Genomic DNA, 23,337 nt, shown 5'->3' on the forward strand with positions numbered 1-23,337 from the left:
AAGACCATAAGACCCTAAGATACCAGAGCAGAATTAGGGGCCATTTGGCCCTTCGAGTCTGTTCCACCATTTCGTCATGGCTGATCTGTTTCCCTCTCAGCCCCAATTTCCTGCCTTCTTCCTAAAGCCCTTCATGTCCTGACCAGTCAAGAATCTATCAACCTCTGCCTTAAATATATCCAATGACTTGGCCTCCACAGCCGCCTGTGGCAATGAATTCCACAGATTCACTGCTCTCTGGCTAAAGAAATTCCTCATTTCCATCCTAGATGGACATCCCTCTGTCCTGAGGCTGTCTTTTGGTCCTAGACTCCCCCACCACAGGAAACATCCTCCCCACATCCATTCTATTGAGGCCTTTAACCATTCGATAGATTTCAATGAGATTTCACCCCCCCACTTCATTTTTCTGAATTCCAGAGCCAACAAATGGTCCTTATATGGTAACCCATTCATTCCTGGAACCATTCTCATGAACCTTCTCTAAACCCTCTCCAAATTCAGCACATCCTTTCTTGGATAAGGGGCTCAAAACAGCTCACAGGAGTGAAGCTCCCTCAACACAGACCCACCATACATTGACAGGGTCAGACACAGAGTGAAGCTCCCATCGCACACTCTCAGGGTCAGACACAGAGTGATTTTCCCTCCTCCACACCATCCCGTCACATACTGTAATCCTGGGGTTAGACACAGAGTGATGTTCCCTCCTCCACACCATCCCGTCACATACTGTAATCCTGGGGTTAGACACAGAGTGAAGTTCCCTCCACACCATCCCGTCACATACTGTAATCCCGGGGTTAGATACAGAGTGAAGTTCCCTCCACACCATCCCGTCACATACTGTAATCCCGGGGTTAGACACAGAGTGAAGTTCCCTCCACACCATCCCGTCACATACTGTAATCCCGGGGTTAGATACAGAGTGAAGTTCCCTCCACACCATCCCGTCACATACTGTAATCCCGGGGTTAGACACAGAGTGAAGTTCCCTCCACACCATCCCGTCACATACTGTAATCCCGGGGTTAGATACAGAGTGAAGTTCCCTCCACACCATCCCGTCACATACTGTAATCCCGGGGTTAGATACAGAGTGAAGCACCTTCTACACCGCCCAATCACACACTAAGACACCAAGTGAATCCCCCTCGACCCTGCCCGTGGAAGAAGAATATATAGCAGCCCACGATGAAAGCGCCAAACATGATGCCGAATTAAACTACAACTGTCTGCCTGCACGTGATGCTGTCGCTTCCATTCCCAACCTGCCGATGTTTTGGTGTAATTACTTTACACCCCGAAGAACTCTGGGCTCAGTGACTTATAAATGAAAGTGTGTGGTGCAGTGTGCACCGGTGTCCTTACAGGAGGTGCACACATCCGCAGTTCACACAGAAAGATCCTAAACTGGGTCAGGCGGAGCCAGATTCAGACACACAGTGCCCTGGTAGCTCCCTCACCTCTACCTGCTCCCGCAAACTCAGCCTCTGGGCTCCGCTAGCCAGGCCTTTCGGCCCAGGAGCCCCCAGGGCGCGGGGTGAAGGCACTGGGGGAAGCCCGTCTCGCCAACACACCCTTCTACCACCACCCCCAACTCCGCCACCCGCAGGAAACATTTGTAGCCAGGAGCCGCAGGTGTACCTGCTCTGCGAGTCTTTCCTATAGCGTCGGCTAAGAGCCCCGAACGGCATTGAACTTCAGACACAGCAGCCGGCTTCTAATATGTTCGGGGCGAAGTTCAGCCGACAGGACAGCGATAAATCACAGCCCGAGTGTATGGGGAGAGGGGGAGCGGAGAGAGAGTGGGCAGACAGCCAGGCAGATCGTCAGCACCTTGTCCATAGCCTCTGCACTGACTCTAAAGGTGAGCCTTTGCACACAGCAGATTCAACCACCCCCCCACCCCACAAACCCTTCACCGGGGTGTACAGAAACTTTCCTTGTGGGGCATAGTGGGTGTGAAGGATAGTCGTGGGATAGAACATCAAACACAGAATTAGGAAAGTACAGCACTGAACACAGATGATGTGGGGAGGATAATGCAGCGCTCGAGTCACATAGCACAGGAACAGGCCTTTCGGCCCAAGGTGTCTATCTGGGCTAGTACCATGTACTACAGAGAACAGTACAGCAGCACAGGAGCAGGGTCTTCAGCCCATAATGTTGTGCCAAACTAATTAGACATGTACAATGCTTACTAATAAAACAATTTCAATGTCACTCCGTTCTCTGCACATCCATGTGTCTGTCTGACATCCGTCTATTGCATCAACCACCTCCAGCCCTGGCAACACCTACCGGGCTCCCACCACTCTCTGTGTAGGAAAGACTTGGAGCATACAGCATTACATCACAGAACAGACCCTTTGGCCCAGGATGTTGTGCTGACCTTTTAACCCATTCCAAGATCAATCTAACCCTTTCCTCCCATGTAGCCCTCCATTTTTCCATCATCCATCTGCCTATATAAGAGTTTCTTAAGTGTCCCTAATGTATCTCCTCCCCTGGCAGCAAGTTCCACACACCTCTGTGTGAAAAGAATACTATCTCTTACATACCATCTGGACTTTCCTCTCATCACCTTAGAATTATGCTCCTCATTTCCGCTCTGTCCACTTGATCGATGTCTCTTTCATATTCAAATTTCCTTGCATCCTCCTTTGTTCCAAACAGAAAACTCCTCATTCGTTCAAACTACCCTTACAAGACATGCTCTATAATCCAGGCAACATCCTGGCGAATCTTCTCTGCACCCTTTCTAAAGCTTTCACATCCTTCCTCTAATGAAGCATCATAAATGAACACAAGTGTGGTCTAACTAGAATTTTATAGAGCTGACAACATTACCTCATTGCTCTTGAACTTAATCCCTCAGTTAATGAAAATCATTCACGTCTACCCATAGAAAAGGGGGGGATTGAGCGGGAATTGTGGGTGGCAACCCCTCCAATCACCAAGCATACAGCATTCCCACAGGAGAGGGAACTGGAGGATGGGAGTTCATGAGACATATGCCCCTGGGATCCACAACGCAGGTGCACCATCCACTAGTCCAATCGCTAAGACAAGGGTGCAAGAGAGAGGCTTGAAGTATGCAGGGAGTTAGTCAGGGGCTAATGGAGGCCAGGTTTCCCAGCATGCACCACTGTTGAAAGCCCACTATACAAGCCATGGACTCCACACAGTATTTCAGTCTACAGAGCTAGCCCTCTCCATACCCCGCTCCCCCCTACCTGCTATCAGATCCCACCATCTTCAGCTCTTTATCATCTGGACTCAGTTGCTATGTCCAACTCTCTCCTCCGCATCTGCGTACCCCCAACTCCTCACCTGGCTCCACCCATCACTCGCCAGTTCCTGCACCACCTCCTCTCCCCTTTGTTCCCTGTATCAGCTATCTCCCTTTTATTTCATCATACACTCACTAACCACTTCGTTAGGTACCACCTCTCCACTCGGTGTACATTCATGGTCCCCTGCTCCTGCAGCCCGTCCACTTCACAGTTTAGCGTTTTGTGTATTCAGAGGTGCTCTTCTGCACAACGTTATTGTAACCCATGGTTATCTGAATTGTTGTCACCTTCCTGTTAGCTTGAACCAGTCTGGCCATTTTCCTCCGGCCTCTCTCATTACCAAGGCCCTTTTTGCCCACAGAACCGTCGCTCACTGGATGTTTTTTTTTGTTTTTTGCACCATCCTCTGTAAACTCTAGGGACTGTTAATGTATGAAAATCCCAGACGATCAACATTTTCTGAGGTACTCAAACCACTTTGCCTGGCACCAACAATCATTCCATAGTCAAAGTCACATTTCTTGCCATTCTGATGTTTGGTATGAATAACAATTGAACGCTGACATCTGCATGCTTTTATGCATTCAGTTGCTGCCACATGATTGGCTGATTAGATATTTGCATAAGCGTACCTAATAAAGTTGCCACTGAGTTAATCTCTCAACCCTCTTTCCACCAACCATTTCCCCTCTAATTTTTCCGTACACTTAAAGGACCTTGGCCCAAAATGTCAGCAGTCCACCTCCCTCCACTGATGCTGATTAACCTGTCAAGTTCCTCCAGAGTTTTATGCTTCACCCACATCTGGAAGAATTCTCACATCACCAGCAGCCCACCCTCACTCCCCTCGCCTTCCCAACAGGGGGAGTGGGCCTGGTAGAGACCTAGAGCAATACAGCAAGGATACAGGCCCTTCAGCCCAATGAGTCTATGCAAGCCACCGTGCCTACACAGCTGGTTCTAATTCCCTGCATATGGCCCATATTCCATCTCGCCCCAACCTTCCATGTAGCTGTCCAAGTGCTTTTTAAATGAAACTATTGTACCTGCCTCAACCATTTCCTCTGGCAGCTCACTCCATATACTGAGTGGAAAAGATGTTCCTTTTAATTCTTTCCCCTCTCACTCTAAACCTATGCCATAAATTGGACATTGGTCTCGCCTGGAGTAAAGACTGCGACTGTCCCCCTTTCTAGGCCTCTCATAATTATATAAATTTGCCCCTCATTCTCCAATGTACCAAGGAATAAAGATCTAACCTGGACAACTTCTCCCTATAACTCAGACCTGACAACATCCTCAGAGTTATATAGCACAGAAACAGGCCCTTCGGCCCATCTAGTCCATGCCAAACTGTTATTCTACCTAGTCCCATTGACCTGCACCTGGACCACAGCCCTCCGTACCCCTCCCATTCGTGTACCTATCCAAACTTCTCTTCAATGGTGCACTCAAACCCACATCTACCACTTCTGCTGGCTGCTCATTCCACACTTGCACCATCCTCTGAATGAAGAAATTCCTCATGTACCCCTTAACTACTTCACCTTCCACTCATAATCTATGACCTCTGTGAGCTTTAGTTGTACTCTCACCCAACCTCAGTGGAAAAGCCTGCTTGTATTTATCCCATTTAACCCTATAATGAGTCCACCTATAGTCGGTGAAGTGATGACCCCACTCCTGTAAGACCGTTTCAGGTAACATTTTTTTTATTCTTTCTAATTTCTCTTCTAACAGTTGTGTATCTGTGTGTTTGTGATGCTACTATGACACTGTAACTTCCTTTGGGATCAATAAAGTATCTATCTAACTAGACCCCTCATAATTTTGTATAGCTCTATCAAATCTCCCCTCGGTCTTCTACGTTCTACAGAATAAAGTCCGAACCATTTCGACCTTCCTGTACAACTCAGGAGGATCTTCTCTGCACTCTCTCCAGTTTAAGCACATCCTTCCAACATCAGGGCGGGTAGAACAAGATAGCCAGTACATCCTCAGAATGGAGGCTCTTGGAACAGGCAATTGATTGATCAGGGGTTCAGAGAGAACAAGTTATCTGTGGGCACGCAGTCAAGCAGTTATCAAATTGAACCCAGCAGCCATTTCCATGAAGGTCTGGGTAAATGATTCACCATTAGTTACCCTGGAATAGAGACATACTGTACTCCCAGTGTACACACAGAGTAGCCACACTGCCCAGAGTCACCACTGGGGGGAGTAACTGAGAACCAGACACTGCAGCCACTGCTTGGTTAGGGAGCAGGTGTTTAGGGACAGAGGGGACATTTAAGGTGGTGGGAGGGGTGTTTAAAGGTGATGGGAGGGGGAGTTCAGGGATAGAGGGGTGTTTAAGGTGATGAGAGGGGGAGTTTGGGGATAGAGGGGTGTTTAAGGTGATGAGAGGGGGAGTTTGGGGATAGAGGGGTGTTTAAGGTGGTGGGAGGGGGAGTTTGGGGACGGGAGGTGTTTAAGGTGATGGGAGGGGGAGTTTGGGGATAAAGGGGTGATTAAGGTGATGAGGGGAGTTTAAGGTGGTGAGAGTGAGATTTTAGGGTGGGGGAAGGGAGTTTGGGGTGGAGGGAGGGAGAGTTTAGGGGATTGGGAAGGAGAAGGGAGGGAGTATTTAGGGAGGATGGAGGGAGATTTTAGGGGGATGGACAGGATACTGATCAAGTGGGCTACTTTGTCCTGGATGGTGTTGAGTTTACTGAGTGTTTTTGGAGGTTAACTAACCCAGGAAAGTGTCCCATCACATTCCTGACCTATGGAAGTCTTTAAATATAGAACAGTACAGCTCAGGAACAGGCCAGCCCATGTCTGTACCAACCCTCACATCAATCAAACTAATCCATTTGTCTGCACACAGTCCATATCTCTCCGTTCCCTGCCTGTTCCTGTGTCTGTCCAAATACGTCTTAAAAGTTGTGATTGTATCTACTTCCCCTGGCAGCCTGTTCAACGCACCTACCACTACCTGTTTTCTGAAAAAAAAACACTTGCCTCGTAAATCTCTTACAAACTTTGCTCTCTCTCTCACCTTAAAGCTTTGCCCTCTAGTATTTTACATTTACACCTTGGAAAATGGCTGTGACTCTCTGCACTATCCACGCCTCTCATAACTTCCTGCCACTGCCTGCAATAAGTTGGTATGTTCCCCCAGTGAACGCCATCAGAGAGGAGGTACAGGAGCCTGAAGGCTCACATTCAATATTTCAGGAACAGCTTCTTCCCCTCTGCCATCAGATTTCTGAATGGACAATGAACACTGCCTCACTGTTCCTCTTTTACACTCTTTCATTAAAGATTAGCTTTATTTGTCACACCTACATTGAAACCTCGAAACAGTGAAATGCGTCATTTGTGTCAACGACCAACGCCATCCGAGGATGTGCTGGGGGCAGCCCACAAGAGTCACCGTGCTTCCAGCACCAACATACCATGTCCACAATTTATTAAGCTTTGGAATCTGGGAGGAAACTGGAGCACCAAGAGGAAATTCACATGGTTATGGGAAGGATGTACAAAGTCCTTACAGGCAGTGGCAGGAATTAAACCCTGACCTTATGGCTGCTGTTATAATAATGTTACACTAACACGCCTCCCCAGTAGTCAGTATTACAACAGATAGTAATTTCATGTATCGCACTGCCCTGCTGTCACTAAACTAATTTTGCTGCATATGTCAGTGATGTAAACTTGACTGACTCACAGCCACTCCTTACATACAAACAAATTCCCATATCATTACTAAATTCAAAAATCCAACATAAATATATACATTCGTTCCTTCGAATAGCAGAGCTCATGTCATGGAGAGCCACACAGTACAGAAACAGGTCCATGCTGACCAAAATGCCCATATAATCCAGTCCCATGTGCCCACATTTGACCCGGTTTCCCTAATGTTAGTCATGGCTTTCTCTGATCAGCATTGTGTTCAGTTCCGGTCACTTCACTGAAGGAAGGAAGTGGAAGCTTTAGAGAGGGTGCAGAGGAGATTTACCAGGAGGCTGCCTGGATTAGAGAGCATGTCTTACGAGGAAAGGCTGAGTGATCTAGAGCTTCTCTAACTGGGGAGGAGAAGGATAGAGGTGTACAAGATGATAAAGAGGCATAGATCAAGTGGATAGCCAGAGACGTTTTCCCAAAGTGGAAACAGCTAACATGAGGGAGCACAACCTTAAGATGATTGGAGGAAAGTATGTGGGGGGGGGGGGATCTCAGAGGTAGTTTTTTTTCCCTGGAACGTGCTGCTGGGGGTGGTGGTAGAGGCAGATACATTAGGGACATTTAAGAAACTCTTAGATAGGCACATGGATGAAAGAAAAATGGAGGGCCGTGTGGGAGTGAAGGTTGAAAGTTGGCACATCATGGGCCAAAGGACCTGTACTTGGCTGTACTGTTCTATGTAGCACGAAGTCTCTGCTCAACACAACACCAGAGGGTCCTTGCCACTTCACACTTGTCCAAGTTCAATCCCATTATCCATTTCCTTGGCCACTTTCCCAGTTAATCCTGATCCTGTTGTAACCTCGTGTGGCACGTGGTTAGGGCGTTGGGCTCACGATCTGAAGGTCGTGGGTTCGAGTCTCGGCCAAGGCAACGTCTTGTGTCTTTGAGCGAGGCACTTAACCGCGCACTGCTCCAGTCCACCCAGCTGAAAGTGGGTACCGGCAAATGCTGGGGGTTAACCTCGCGATAGACTGGCATCCTATCCGGGGGGTGGGGGGGGAGTCTTGTACTCTGTCACAGAAACCGGCACCGGCCTGAAGGGCCACAAGGCTCGAGACAGACTTTAACTAACTTAACTGTTGTAAACTCAGGCAACCTTCTTCACTGACCTGTTTTCCCTACAATCTCTGACGTCGTTCCATTAAGCACCTAGTTCTGAGGTCCTGTTCACAGTAATAGTAGAACTGCGATCACTCAAGACAAGTATGATGTTCTCCTGAGGAGTTATTTACTTAATGGAGAAAGGCTGTGCATGACCTTATTCAACCTGGGGAGGCTGAGGTACCGTTTTTGTGATGCTCAGCTAGGACCAAGAAGCAGTGGGGGATTCAGCCTGCTGTTTGTGAAAGAAGCGTCTGTGTGTTTGAAGCTAAGTAACTTCCTGAAAACCAGATATAGCTGTGGAAGGGCTGAAGTGGATGCACTGCAATGGACTGACTCACACCACAGTGACTTAAATGATGCTGAAAGTGTATATGTATAAGGGAGACAGAGAGACAAAGAGACAGAGAGATTTAAGACCAAACATACAACACAAGGAGTTAAGCAGCTTTTCAGAAACTTTTCCAGAATCTAAAGCAAGGCTATAGTTTTATATGTCCTTGTTCTCCTATGCTCCAGGTAATAAAGCATAGTACAGGCCCTTCAGCCCATAATGTTCTGCTAACCCATTATCCAACTCCAAGATCAATCTAACCCTTCCCTCCTACCTTGCCCTCCATTTCTCTGTCACCCATGTGCCTATCTAAGAGTGTCTTAAATGTTCCGACTGTATCTGCCTCTACCATCACCCCCAGCAGGGTTATCCATGCACCCACCACTCTCTGTGTAAAAAATCTACCTCTGACATCTCCCCTAAACTTGCCTCCAATCGCCTTAAAATTATACCCCCTCCCGTAGTGATTTCTGCCCTGAGTAAAAGCCTCTGGCTATCCCATCGATTTATGCCTCTAATCAATTCTACCAAGTCACCTCACATCGTCACTCGCTCCAGAGAGAAAAGCTCAACCTGTCTAGGATGGGTGGGGGCTTTGAGTACACTGCCTGCTTTACCAAGGCAGTGAGAAATGTAGACAGACTCTGTGGACGGGAGGCTAGTATCGATGATGTGCTGATCTGTTCACTCCCTGTCACTACCTTGCAGACTGCTCACACCTTAAAACGTCATTCCTCGAGGTCAGATCCTTCACCAGTCCTGCCCACCTCCTTATCTCCGTTGCCTCCTGTGGCCCTGTAACCTTCCCAGATCCTAGCGCCCCTCCATTCTCCACCTCCCAAACAGCTGCAACACTGCCGACTGTTTCAGTTCCCTGAATCCTGAGGTCTGGAATGCCTTCCCGTAATCTCCCTGCTATCCCCCCCCCCCCCCACCACCACCTCCCACACCCGTCTTTAAACCTTCTTCTGGATATCACTTCGATTGTTCCACTGCCAAACGTCAGTGAAAATGATCTGGAGGAGCATTCGGAACCCGTTGCTGTGTTACACCAATTCTTTTTACAAAATTACAAACGTTTGTTCACTTACGAAATACAGATAATAACCAAGGATTCACAAAACTATTAACAAACTCAAGTTAAAAAACCATTACTATAATCCACAAAACTCTTAGGGGGAGGGGGAGAGGGGGCTCAACATTCACAGAAATCCTCCACTGTGCCCATAGAGATTGCATGGTCCCTCTCCATGGACACCTGGGCACAGACATAACCCCAGAAGAGGGGCAGGCAGTTGGCTCGGGCACAGCCCTCAATTACCCACTGCCTGAGCCCATGAATGGCCAACTTGGCCAGGCCCATGAGATCCACCCCCCCCCCCCCACCCCCGGCAACCCTCTCCCCTCAGTACTGGGCAACTTGAAGTCAGGAGTGTGGGGCTGAAGTGCAGCCAGAAATAGAAGAGCAGCTCCTTCAGATACTCAGACAGGGGTTACAACCTTGTGTGTGTATATATATATATCACAATTTGATTGTCCCAGATATAGAACATAAACGAGTACAGGCCCTTCGGCCCACGGTATTGTGCTGAACCATATAAACCTGCTCCATGATCAATCTAACCTTTCCTTCCTACACAGCTCTCCATTTTTCATTCATCCACGTGCCTATCTAGAGTCTTTTAAACATGCCTAATGTATTTGCCTCTAGCACCACTCCCAGCAGAGTGTTTCAGACACACATCACTCTGAGTGGAAAAATGCACCTCTGACATTTCCCTCATACATGTCTCTGATCTCCTTTAATGGATTCCACAAGTATTAGCCATTGCTGCTTGGTGAAAAAGGCCCTGGTTGTCCACTCTATCTTTGCCTCTCACAATATTATACACCTTTGTTAAATCACCTCCCATCCTCCCTTTAACCTATTCTAAGATCAGTCTAGCCTTTGCCTCTCACATAGCCTTCAATTTTTCTTTCATCTGTGAAGAAGGCAAATGGTGTGTTGGCCTTCAGTAGCCCTTCTCTTTTTCCATTCCGCTTTCTGGTTCCTCTCTCACCCTTTGTCTACTCCTCATCTGCCCATCACCTCTCCCTGGTTCCCCTTTCTCCCATGGTCCACTGTCCTTTCCTGTCAGATTCCTCTTTCTTTCACTTATCACCCACCAGCTTCTTTTCATAAGCCCACCTTCTCCCTCACCTGGTCTCACCTATCACCTGCCAACTTGTACTCCTTCCCCTCCCTCCCCCACCTTCTTATTCTGACTTCTGCCCCCCTCCTTTCCAGTCCTGAAGAAGGATCTTGGCTTGAAATGTTGACTGTTCATTCCTCTCCATAGATACTGCCCGACCTGCTGAGTTCCTCCAGCAGTTCATGTGCATTACTGAAGTCAAAATGAGGTGCCGCTGGAGTGACTGGGCCTCCAGCTCCCAGCCCAGAGCTGCAGCCTGGAGGAGATCACAGGGCTTCCGAACTCACTTTGCCGACACGCAGCAGTGAGACCCAGCACTTCTCACATCCCCAAGCACTCTGCTTGAGCTGTCCATTCACCGGCCACCTTCAGAGAGGAATCAAGGCACAGGGGAGCCATGGCACAACCACAAGGCCAGGAATGACAGGTGATCACAAGGGAGGAGGCAGATTCCACTTCCGGGATGCCCTGGCTCGAGCAGGTCCCAGCGGGGAGGGGGGTGCATATCGAGAGACAGAGGGAGATAGATCAGTGTCCCTGCTCTGGACACTGCTTAGAACATAGAACGCTACAGCACAGAACAGGCCCATTGGCCCACGATGCTGTGCTGACTTTTAACCTACCCCAAGATCAATCTAATCCTTCCTTCACACAAAGGCCTTCATTTTCCTTCCACTTAAGAGTTTGTTAAATGTCACTAATGTATCTGTCTCTTCCCCCAACCCTGGCGGTATGTTCCACACACCCACACCCTCTGTGTCAAAAAACCTACCTCTGACATTTCCCCAGTACATTCCTCCAGTCACCTGGAAATTACATCCCCTCATGACAGCATTTTATCAAGTTTATCACTTTTATTAACTTCTATCAGGCTATCCCTCAGCCTCCATTGTTCCAGAGAAAAGTCATCAGACAGCGTCCACAGTGAGAAACATAGAAAACCTACAGCACAATACAGGCCCTTCGGCCCACAAAGTTGTGCCGAACATGTCCCTACTCAGAAATGACTAGGCTTACCCATAGCCCTCTATTTTACTAAGCTCCATGTACCTATCTAAAGTTCTCTTAAAAGACCCTATCGTATCCACCTCCACCACCATTGCCAGCAGCCCATTCCACGCACTCACCACTCTCTGAGTAAAAAAACTTACCTCTGATGTCTCCTCTGTACCTACTCCCCAGCACCTTAAAACTGTCCTCTTGTGGCAACCATTTCAGCCCTGGGAAAAAGCCTCTGACTATCCACACAATCAATGCCTCTCATCATCTTATACACCTCTACCAGGTCACCTCTCATCCTCCGTCGCTCCAAGGAAAAAAGACCGAGTTCACTCTACCTGTTTTCATAAGGCGTGCTCCCCAATCCAGGCAACATCCTTGTAAATCTGCTCTGCACCCTTTCTATGGTTTCCACATCCTTCCTGTCCAGGATGCTGTCTAAGTTGCATGCCATATTGGACAATGTCTCCCATCCAGTACATAATGTACTGGGTGGGCACAGGAGTACATTCAGCCAGAGACTCATTCCACCGAGATGCGACACAGAACGTCATAGAAAGTCATTCCTGCCTGTGGCCATCAAACTTTACAACTCCTCCCTTGGAGGGTCAGACACCCTGAGCCAATAGGCTGATCCTGGACTTATTTCATAATTTACTGGCATAATTTACATATTACTATTTAACTATTTATGGTTTTATTACTATTTATTACTTATGGTGCAACTGTAATGAAAACCAATTTCCCCTGGGATCAATAAAGTATGACTATGACTGTAGTGAGGCAACCAGAACTGAGCACAGTACTCCAAGTGGGGTCTGACCAGGGTCCTATATAGCTGCAACATTACCTCTCAGCTCCTAAATTCAATTCTATGATTGATGAAGGCCAATACACAATATGCATTCTTAACCACAGAGTCAACCTGAGTAGCTGCTTTGAGCGTCCTATGGACTCGGACCCCAAGATCCCTCTGATCCTCCACACTGCCAAGAGTCTTACCATTAATGCTATATTCTGCTATCATATTTGACCTACCAAAATGAACCATTTCACTCTTATCTGGGTTGAACTCCATCTGCCACTTATCAGCCCAGTTTTGCATCTTATCAATGTCCCACTGTAACCTCTGACAGCCCTCCACACTATCCACAGCACCTCCAACCTTGGTGAGGATTGAATTTGTGTTGTTGTAGTGGTGTGGTGCCAAGGAGGAAAGACAGAGGCTTGGGAATTCCAGCAATTAGGGTCCTGGCAGCTAGAAGCATGGCTCTCAGTGGTAAACTGATGGATTTCTAGGATGTACGAAGAGACCAGGGAGGTGAAAAAGGCCACTTGTCTTCATCGGTCAGGGCACTGAGCCAAGAAGTCGTGTTTCAGCTTCCGTTAATCTGCATTGGGAGCATTGTGTGCAGTTCTGGTCGGCCCATGACAGGAAGCACATGGAGGGTTTGGAGAAGAGGTTCACCAGGATGCTGCCTGGATTAGAGAGTGTGAGCTACAAGGAGAGGCTGGACAAACCTGGGTTCTTTTCTCTGGAGCTTCGGAGACTGAGGGGAGATCAGATAGAAATTTATAAAATTATCGGAGGCATAGATTGTCAGAATTTTTCTCTCAATTGACGAATACTCAAGGGCACAGGTTTGAGATGAGAAAGGGAAAGTTTAAAGGAGATGTGTGGGATGAGTACTCTTACTCAGAGTGGTGGGTGTCTGGAACGGACGGCCAAGGCTGGAAGCAGATATGACAGACGTGCTTAACACCCAGTTAGACAGACTACAAACAGCCCGGCAATGGAGGGATATGAATCAAGAACACGAGATTCTGCAGATGCTGGAAATCTAAAGCAACAAAATGCTGGAGGAACACAGCAGGTCAAGCAGGAGGTGAATAAACAGTCAATGGTTCAAGCCAAGACCCTTCATCAGAATCACGTGCAGGCAGATGGAATTCAGCATAATTCTGTATCATGCTCAGTACAGACATTGTGGGCCAGAAGACCAGTTTCTGTGCTATTCTCTGTTGAACAGGATGAGGACAGAGATCTGTGATTGGTGTTGGGCTAGGAGGAGGTACAGCGAAATGTGTTGGGTGGGAGAGAGGAAAAGGTCCCAAAATCTCCAGCGCTGAAACTGGAGACGAGCATAGGCTCAGATTCAGTTTATTTGTCACATGTACATCAAAGCATACAGTGAAAAACAACCACCACAGTCCAAGGGTGTGCCTGGGGCAGCCCACAAGTCACCACACATTCCAGAAGCAACATAACAATTTTCAACAGAACAACACAAGCAACCACAACAACTACAAAACAAATCGCTTTCCCATTCCTCCCAACCCCACACAGACAGGCAACCAACCCCAGGAGAGGCTGCCATCAGGCCTCCAGGTCTTGCCAATCACAGGTTTGCCCGTCAGGCCTCGATTTCGAGACTCGCACAGAACTCTAACCTGGGGTCTCCTTCAGGCCTCTACCTTTTTCCCTCCAGCTTCTACCTCTGGACTCACCATGCTCTGCACTTCGAACTTGGGCTTTGCCGGGTTTGCCCTCTGACTCCCAGACTCTCATGGATTTGTACGGCTGAGAAGAAAACTTTGTGGACACATGGACAGACATCCCACCCTGCAAAAACTCGTTTCGGGGAGGTAGCACCCCGCCCCCCCCCCCCCCCCGCAACCCCATATCCCCCCCCCACCCCCGTCGACCTCCCAGGGTGTATGTAATACTTTGTTTAGTGATTTTGTCTAATCTGTAAACCAAGTTGGGTATATGCAGAAAATGTGAGATTAAAATATGTACTTATATTATCATGTTTATTCCATTACAACTTTAAGCAAGTCTACAGGGAGTTTGGCCTCATCACATAGGACATCAATAGCGTAGCGTCTTGGCAGCCAGCCAGCTAGTTTAAATAACGTTAGCTTTGCTAGTGAACGAATGACACCTGTTAAATTCACCTCAACATGTCTTTTACAGTCTTAACCCACCATGGGCAATAGAAAAGTCATTGTTGCAAACAGTGCGAGCAGCACTGTCATTAATTTTGAGGTCGACTGTAAAGCCTGCCCACAGAAAACTGATAGGTCGACTTAGCAGGGTCCGCAACATTTTTTGCAACGCCGACCGGTTATATATCGACAATATTCTTGCGGACCGGCCGACCGGGGGGTGGGGTGGGGTGGGGTGGGGGGGGGGCGGAATCATGACCGGAATATAGGTGATAAGTCAATTATAAGTCAACAGTATCATAACATTTTAGGTAACATTTGGATATTAAACACACAGCGCATATTTTCTCCGTATGAACATATAAAATCATTGCAACACACCAATATCGCTGAATGAATCAGTGGGAGCCCTGGGCTTGTTTCCCTGCAACAAGACGGTGCCATCGAGGGGTGATGGGAGACAACGATACTCGAAGGGGATTCCTTGGGTCCAGTCTATTCCGCAATTTAGTTTTCGTTGCATTCATTGCAGAAAACTCCACTTCGCAGCGATATGATGTTGGAAGTGGAAGCAGCGTTTTCAGTGCTTTTGCGGCTATCTCAGGATAGTCAGCCTTGACTTTGATCCAGAATACCGGCAGAGATGTTATGTCAAACATACTTTTCAGCCCAGCAACATTTGCAAGCTCGAGGAGTTGATCTCCTTCCCGCACTGACATGGATGATGCGCGGGTAATGACCTCGCGTGCGTTCAAGCTCAACAGTGGGCGTGACAGGGAATGAGGAAAGATGCAGCTGACTCATATTGTTTCCTTGCGGCCCGGTGGTTGGGGACCATTCTTAGCACGAGGAGAGACCAATCAGGATGCTCGCTCTCCCTCTCAAAAAAATTTACTTCCAGGATATTGTATATAATTTCCGGGCGGCAGGGAGCCACTATCGATATGCAGGAGACTCCCGGAACTTCCGGGAGAGGTGGGATGTCTGCGTCAAGGCCCAATGGGCAAAACCCTGGGTCTGCAAGAACACTGAGGAAGTTGGAAGCTGGAGGTGGCCTGCACTGGGGTTGGAATAGAGTGAGAGTGAGAGAGGGAGTGAGTGAGTGAGTGAGTGAGTGAGTGAGTGAGTGAGTGAGAGAGAGAGAGAGAGAGAGAGAGAGAGAGAGAGAGAGAGAGAGAGAGAGAGAGAGAGAGAGAGAGAGAGAGAGAGAGAGAGAAGGAGAGACAGACAGACTTGGTTTGCTGTAGCTGTTGCTTGTGTTGGTTTGCAGAACACCATGGGCATGTTGTGTTGGTGCTGAAATGTGTGGTAACACTTCAATGAATAGCTCCATTTGTCACATGTACATCATAACGTACAGTGAAATGCGTCATTTGTGCCAATGACCAACACAGTCCAAGAATGTGCTGGGGGCAGCCCACAAGTGTCGCCACACATTCCAGTGTGCCCACAACTCAGCAATTCTAACCCGTACGTCTTTGGAATGTGGGAGGAAACCAGAGTATCCTGAGGAAACCCACGCGGTCATGGGGATAATGTACACGGCGGAAAGTGAAGCCCAGTCGCTGGTGCTGTAATAGCATTACGCTGGCCACTACACCACCGAGTCGCCCTCACCTGTCCACTTGTACATCCTCAGACTGCGTTAGTGGTTCACGCAAAAGGCCCACTTCACTGTATGTTTCGATGTTTCAATGTACATGTGACAAATAAAGCTAAACCTGGTTCTTTCAAAACTAATCAGAAAAGTCAGATTTCCACAGTTTTTAAAAAAACAGGCCCTTTAGCCCATCTCATCCATGCCAGTCCTCATTTCTATTCTAAAGGGATGTCCTACTATTGAGCTGTGCCCTCTGGTCCGAGACTCTCCCACTATAGGAAATATCCTCTCCATGTCCACTCTATCTAGGTCTTTCAATATATGATAGGTTTCAATGATGACCCCCCCCCTCCATTCTTCTAAACTCCAGTGAGTACAGGCCCCAAGTCGTCAAATGCTCCTCATGTTAACCCTTTCATTCCTGGCATCATTCTTGCAAACCTCCTCTGCACCCTTCCCAATCCCAGCACATCCTTTCTTAGATATGGGATCGGAAACTGCTCACAATAGTGCAAGTGCGGTCTGTCCAATGTGATAAATAAATGAACCTGAAATCAGTGTGGAAGACACTAATGCGATAAGGACAACCACAGCCAGACCAGTAAACCATCAGCACCCTGCCCTGTGGCCAACATCCAGTCGGTCAACACTCTTCCTTCTGACAGAGTCCTCATTGTTAGAGATCATCAGCTGCTTAATGGGTTAGATTATTACAGCTCAGTCAAGAAAATGCTTTCAATAAGTGTGAATTAAAAGATATAATGCAGCATCCTTTGCAATCGAATCTGCATCTGTGGTCGCCCAGTAACCAACCCAAGAAGCTAAAGTAGATTATTAGTATTGGTTTATTGTTGTCACCTGTACCAAGGTACAGAGAAAAGCTTGTCTTGCATACTGTTCATTCAGATCAAATCATTACACAGTGCTTTGAGGAAGAATAAGATAGAGTGCTACAGTTACAACAAAAGTGCAGTGCAGATAAACAATAAGGTGTGAGTTCATAAGAGGATGATTGTGAGACGAGAGTCATTTTGTTGTACCTGGGAATTATTTTATAGTCTGATAACAATGGGCTAGGTGTCCTTGAGCCTAGTGGTACAGGCTTTTGTATCTACTGCCCGATGGAAGGGTGGAGAAGAGAGGATGTCTGGCGCTGGGTGGGGTGTTTGATACACGGTACAGCAGCTTAAGGGTTTGCACAATCACTTCATAGGTCCAGCGATAACTGATCAGAACTCATTTCCCATCTCTGCCTGTGAGGAGTTTATACGTTCTCCCCGTGACTGCATGGGTTTCCTCCGAGGGCTCCGGGTCCAATGATGTACGGGCTAGGGTTAGTAGGGGGCAGCTCACAAGTGTCGCCATGCTACTGGCACCAACAGAACATGACCGCACCAGGGCATGACAAACCGCGCTAATTTGATTTGACACAAATGAAGCATTTCACTGTATGTTTTAACGCACATGTGACAAACAAAGCTAATTGAATCTTGATGATCTTGGCTGCCTCGCTGAGGCAGTGAGGAGTGCAGCCAGAGTCCATGGCTGGTTCCTGTGATGTGCTGAGCTGTGTCCACAACTCTCTGCAGTTTCTGGCCGTCACGGGCAGAGCAGTTGCCGTACTAAGCCGCTGGCCGTCTGGAAAGGATGGTTTCTATGATGCATTGATAAAAATTGTTAAGGGTCAATGGGGGACATTTCCTTAGCCTCCTGAGGAAGTAGAGGCATTGGTAAGTTGGTACAGGGTCTGCATCCTCTGCTGCCGCTGCGTCCCGTGCAGCGCAGACAATCTGCCTCATTCCAAGCTAGTTACAGAGATCACAAACACGAGGAAATCTGCAGATGCTGGAATTTCAAGCCACACACACAAAAAATGCTGGTGAACGCAGCAGGCCAGGCAGCATCTATAGGAAGAGGTACAGTCGACGTTTCGGGCCAAGACCCTTACTATCTCTTCTTTCAGTTAGTCCTGACGAAGGGTCTCTTGGCCCGAAATGTCGACTGTACCTCTTCCTATAGATGCTGCCTGGTATGCTGTGTTCACCAGCATTTTTTGTGTGTGTTACAGAGATCACAGCTCGGGAGGAATTTCAGACGTGGCAGGCATTGGTCATGGAACACCCTGAACATTTCTGGTCTCCGTGTTATACAGAGATAACGAGGGGGATTACACAAGATGTTGCTGGGACTTCAGGACATGAATTGTAGGGAAAGATTGAATAGGTTAGGTCGGACTTTATTCCCTGGAACATAGAAGATTGAGGGGAGATTTGATAGAGGTATACAAAATTATGAGGGGTATAGATAGGGTAAATGCAAGCAGGCTTTTTCCACTGAGGTTGGATGAGACTAGAAATTAGAGGTCATGGGTTAAGGCTGAAAGGTGAAATGTTTAAGGGGAACATGATGGGGAGCTTCTTCACTCAGAGGGTGGTGAGGGTGGGGAACGGCTGCCATCATAAGTGCTGGATGCGTGTTCAATTTCAAAATTTAAGAGAATGGGTAGGTAGATGGATGGAAGGGGTATGGAGGGGATGATGGGACTAGACAGATTAGCGATTTGGCACAGACTACATGGGCCAAAGGGCCTGTTTCTGGGCTGTAGTGCTCGATGGCTCCAAGCCGATGGGGTGTCGACTACCCAGGTGGAGGATGAGGGGCTGTTCCTCTGATTCACGTTTGGCCTCACCGTGGCAGTAGAGAAGGCCAAGGACAGACAGGCCAGTGTGGAGACGGGGACGAGGGACGTCCCTGTATCTCCTTCCGGATGACAGCAGTGAGAAGAATGTGTGGCTTGGACTGGTGGGAGTACTTGATGATAGATGCTATTTCCTTGTGGCAGCACTCCATAAAAACTCTGACCCCCCTTCTCAATCTGTCAGCTGGACCCTCTCTCCTCTTTACCCCCGGGTTTGCCCAAACCCCACTTTAATGCTCCTTATTGACTCCAGCCACTCCCTGCTGGAGAAAGTTCCACACTCCTTCCGGTCCTTGGGATAAGTAGTTTTGTCTGATAACTCCACACTAGGCATCTTGTTATTCCTTGTATAGATGGCCCCAGGTTATGTCCTTCTCTAAAGAGGATGCATTCTCTCAGCACCCATCCTGCCAAACCCTTCATCATTCTAAACATACCCTGTTTCCTTTCTTCACAGAACAGTCCCAAAGGAATCGAGGCTTTATGTACAAATGCTGGGAGAGGGTTACAGGCTGACATCTAATCCAGGGATTTGGAATTGTTTATATACAGAATAACAGGTCCTCGGGAGTAGTTTAAGGGCTGGGATCTAATCCAGGGGTTCGGAGGTTATGGGTTACAAGCCGAGATCTGATCCAGGGGAACCAGGGGTCCTGGTCCTGCTGTTACCCAACCGTGGGTGACTGGCGTAGGGGACGGTTGATTGAGATGATATGTGAAGTAATGGACTGCTTTCTGCTGGGCTCTGGAACATCTCACCACTTAGAAACAAGGGACCTTGGGTGAGGTGATGACCCAGGCTCCTGATCCATCCCTTACCAACAGCATCATTCCTGACCCTAATCGAAAGTCCCCTCCCAGCCCACGGCAACTGAACAGCCAGAGAGCCAGGAGTCAGCATGACCCAGACGGTGTTTAGCGGGGATTTGGCGTGGTCTGCCAGTTGTGATTCTCAGTTACACACTCAATGCGGTGAGGCATCTTCTGGCATGACCTTGCTCTCTGTCTCACCCTTGTGGAGAGCATTCTGCCTGGTTGCAGAATCGTCTGGTATGGAGGCTCCAACGCACAGAATCAGAAAAGGCTGGGGAGGGTCATTTACTCTGCCAGCTCCATCTCGGCCACAACCCTCACCACCGACCAGGACACCAAAGGTGGCATCATGAAGGATCGTCTCCATCCAGGATATGCTCTCTTCTCACTTCCACCATCAGGGAGTCTGGAGATGCACACTCAACGTTTTAGGAACAGCTTCTCGCCCTCCATCTTCAGATTACTGAATGAACCATGAACCCACGAACACCATCTCTTACCCCCCCCCCACCGTCTTTTAAATCTACTCCTCAGCATTTTTTTCTCCAGTCCTGCTGAATGGTCTCAGCCTGAAACGTCGACTGTATTTTTTTCCCATAGATGCTGCCTGGTCTGCTGAGTTCCTCCAGCATTTTGTGTCTGTTGCTTGGATTTCCAGCATCCACAGATTTTCTCCTGTTCCCTATTTTCCTCTCTTTTCGCACTACTTTTTTTTTATACACTTTATTGCAGATTATAATCATTTTTTAACGTATTGCACTATACCGGTGCTGCAAAACAACGGTTTTCACAAAGTATCAGAGATGGGAGGTGTATGGAGGGATATGGTCCGTGTGCAGGTCAGTGGGACTAGGCAGAAAATGGTTTGACACAGCCAAGAAGGGCCAAAGGGCCTGTTTCTGTGCTGTAGTTTCTATGGTTCTATGGTTCTATAACGAACATGATGCTGACTGTGACCTCCTCCTCTTCGTCACAACTATCACCCACGCCTGGCATACAGTTCCACCAATCATGGACAACACAGTCACAGCAGAAGATGACACAAGAGATCAGAGCATGGGATACATCGTAAATGCAAGCGATTGCGCAGATGCCGGGAATATTGAGGAACGCACACAAAGAACATTACCATAGAGTACTGGCCTTTCAGCCCACAGTATTGTTCCAACTTTTGAAACTTACTCTAAGATCAATCTAACTCTTCCCAACTACGCTGTCTCCATTTTCTATCATCTATCTAAGAGATTCTTAAATTCCAACAATGTATCTACCTCTACCACCAGCCCTGGCAAGACGTTCCACCCACCCACCAGTTCTGTGTAAAGAACTTACCTCTGACAACCCCCCTATACACTCCTTCACTTGTAATAACCATTTCTGCCCTTGGAAAACATCTCTGACTGTCTACTCTATCTATGCCCCTGACCTTCTTTATCAAGTCATCTCTCATCCTTTGCTCCAAAGAGAAAAGCCCTAGCTCGTTCAACCTATCCTCATAAAATATGCTCTCTGATCCAGGCAGCATCCTGGCAAATCTCCTCTGCATCCTCTTGAAAGCTTCCACATCCTTTCAATAACGAGTTGACCAGAACTGACAACAATACTCTGAGTGTAGTCTAACCAAGGTTTTATAAAGCTGCAACATTACCTTGTAGCTCTTTAAAGTGCTGGAGGAACTCAGCAGGTCAGAAAGATAAGTCATGTTTCCCATTACCCAGCAGTGTTTAAAGAGCCAGTCTTCCACCAATAGTTGTTTGTCTCAGGTCTCTACAGGCCTGTTGCCAAGATCTCAATCCTTGATACCCCACACTCTGACCTCACACAAGGTGATCCTGCTCTTCTGACTTCTTCCTTGGTTTCCCAACACGGCATCTTTGACACCGGAGTTTAAGAAGCAGTTCTGGCGCGGTGGTCTCCAGCTGGGTCAGTAGCTTCACCAGGATGTTGTTGATCTTGCTAGATGTAGCAGATTAGAGGTTTAGAAGGGTTTCTCGGGTATAGGATAGTGTGGAGGGCAGTTTGCTCAGGAGAGCACGCACAGAGTTGCCAGTTACCGGTGCCATCTTAGTGTTCGCCATCACTTATTTTTATAGGTGCACCGTAGAAAGCATTCTTCTAGGGTGCATCACAACCTGGCATGGAAGTTGTCCTGTCCAAGATCGGAAGAAGCTGCAGAAGATCGTGAACACAGCACAGCGCATCACACAAACCAATCTTCCGTCCATGGACTCACTTTACACCGCACGCTGTCAGAGCAGTGCTGCCAGGATAATCAAGGACACGACCCACCCAGCCAACACACTTTTCGTCCCTCTTCCCTCCGGGAGAAGGCTCAGGAGCTTGAAGACTCGTACAGCCAGATTTGGGAACAGCTTCTTTCCAACTGTGATAAGACTGCTGAACGGATCCTGACCCGGATCTGGGCCATACCCTCCAAATATCTTGACTATAAATTATTCCAGGAATGAAAGGGTTAATGTATGCGAAGCTTCTCTGGACCCTCTCCAATGCCAGCACATCTTTTCTCAGATAAGGGGCCCAAAATGGCTCACAATACTCCAAGTGCAGTCTGACCAATGCCTCATTAAGCATTAGCATTATATTCTTGCTTTTACATTCTAGTCCTCTCGAAATGAATGGATAAGATGGGAAAGCAGCCTTGCCTTCACTGGTCACAGTATTGAGCTTAAGGGTAAGGAAGTCACACTGCATTGGTATAAAACTTTAGTCACGCCACATTTAAAGTACTGTATGGAGTTCTGGTCACTCTGTTACGGGAAGGATGTGGAGGCCCTGGAGACAGTGCAGAAAAGGTTTGCCAGGATTTGAGGGTACGAGCTATGAGGCTGGACAAACTTGGAACATCCGAGGCTGAGGGGAATTAAATTAAATTATGAGAGGCATAGAAAGAGATTCTTTTTCCTCGGGTAGAAATGTCAAACACCAGAGGACATGCTTTTTAAGTTAGAGGGGAACTTAAAGGTGACATGAGGGGCATTTTTTTTAAACACGGAGAATGGGTTACCAGGGGCAGTAGTGGAAGCAGATGGTTTGGTTGAGATTTGAGGCATGAATACGAAGTGAGTAGAAGGATATGGATAATAGACAGGAAGAGGACAGATAGTATAAATTGGAATTGGGATCCGCACAACATTGTGGGCCAAATGGCCTGCCCAGTGTTGTACTGTTCTATGTTGAATGTTATCTCAATAGAGAGCAACTGTTGAGGGTTGTCATTGACAGATCAGAATCTTCAGGCAAACAATATGAAACCAACATGTACAGTAAATATCAGGCATTTAGAAAGGCAAATTAGATTTCAGCCATTAATGCAAACTAGAAGGTAAAAAAAAAATTCAAGGATTAGCTTTATGTATCACATGTACATTGAAACATAGGTGAAATGCATCATTTATGTCAACAACCTACACAGTCCCGGGATGTGCTGGAGGCACTTCACAAGAGTCATCATGTTTCCCGCACCAACACAGCATGGCCACAATTTACTAACCCATATGTCTTTGGAATGTGGGAGGAACTGGAGCACCCGGAGGAAATCCACACGGTCGCGGGGAGAAAGTATAACTCCCTTACAGACAGCTCTGGGTATTGAACGC

At 47.7% G+C, this 23,337-nt stretch overlaps 1 protein-coding gene across 5 annotated transcripts in view; it reads right to left on the minus strand.

The window, feature by feature from the left end:
* esr2a (estrogen receptor 2a) overlaps nucleotides 1–23,337 on the minus strand; it is a 254,930-nt gene that overhangs the window by 184,156 nt on the left and 47,437 nt on the right. For 3 of the 5 annotated variants that reach the window (XM_072272192.1, XM_072272210.1, XM_072272220.1), the window contains exon 1: nucleotides 1,648–1,718. The exons of the other annotated variants lie outside the window; for them this stretch is intronic. In XM_072272192.1, the coding sequence (XP_072128293.1) occupies nucleotides 1,648–1,697 (50 nt within the window). In that variant the 5' untranslated portion in view covers nucleotides 1,698–1,718. Of the gene's footprint in view, nucleotides 1–1,647; nucleotides 1,719–23,337 lie in introns of those variants that run through there. 5 annotated transcript variants of the gene reach the window in all.

Source organism: Mobula birostris, chromosome 1 (genome assembly GCF_030028105.1).
Source record: "Mobula birostris isolate sMobBir1 chromosome 1, sMobBir1.hap1, whole genome shotgun sequence".
Taxonomy (NCBI): domain Eukaryota; kingdom Metazoa; phylum Chordata; class Chondrichthyes; order Myliobatiformes; family Myliobatidae; genus Mobula; species Mobula birostris.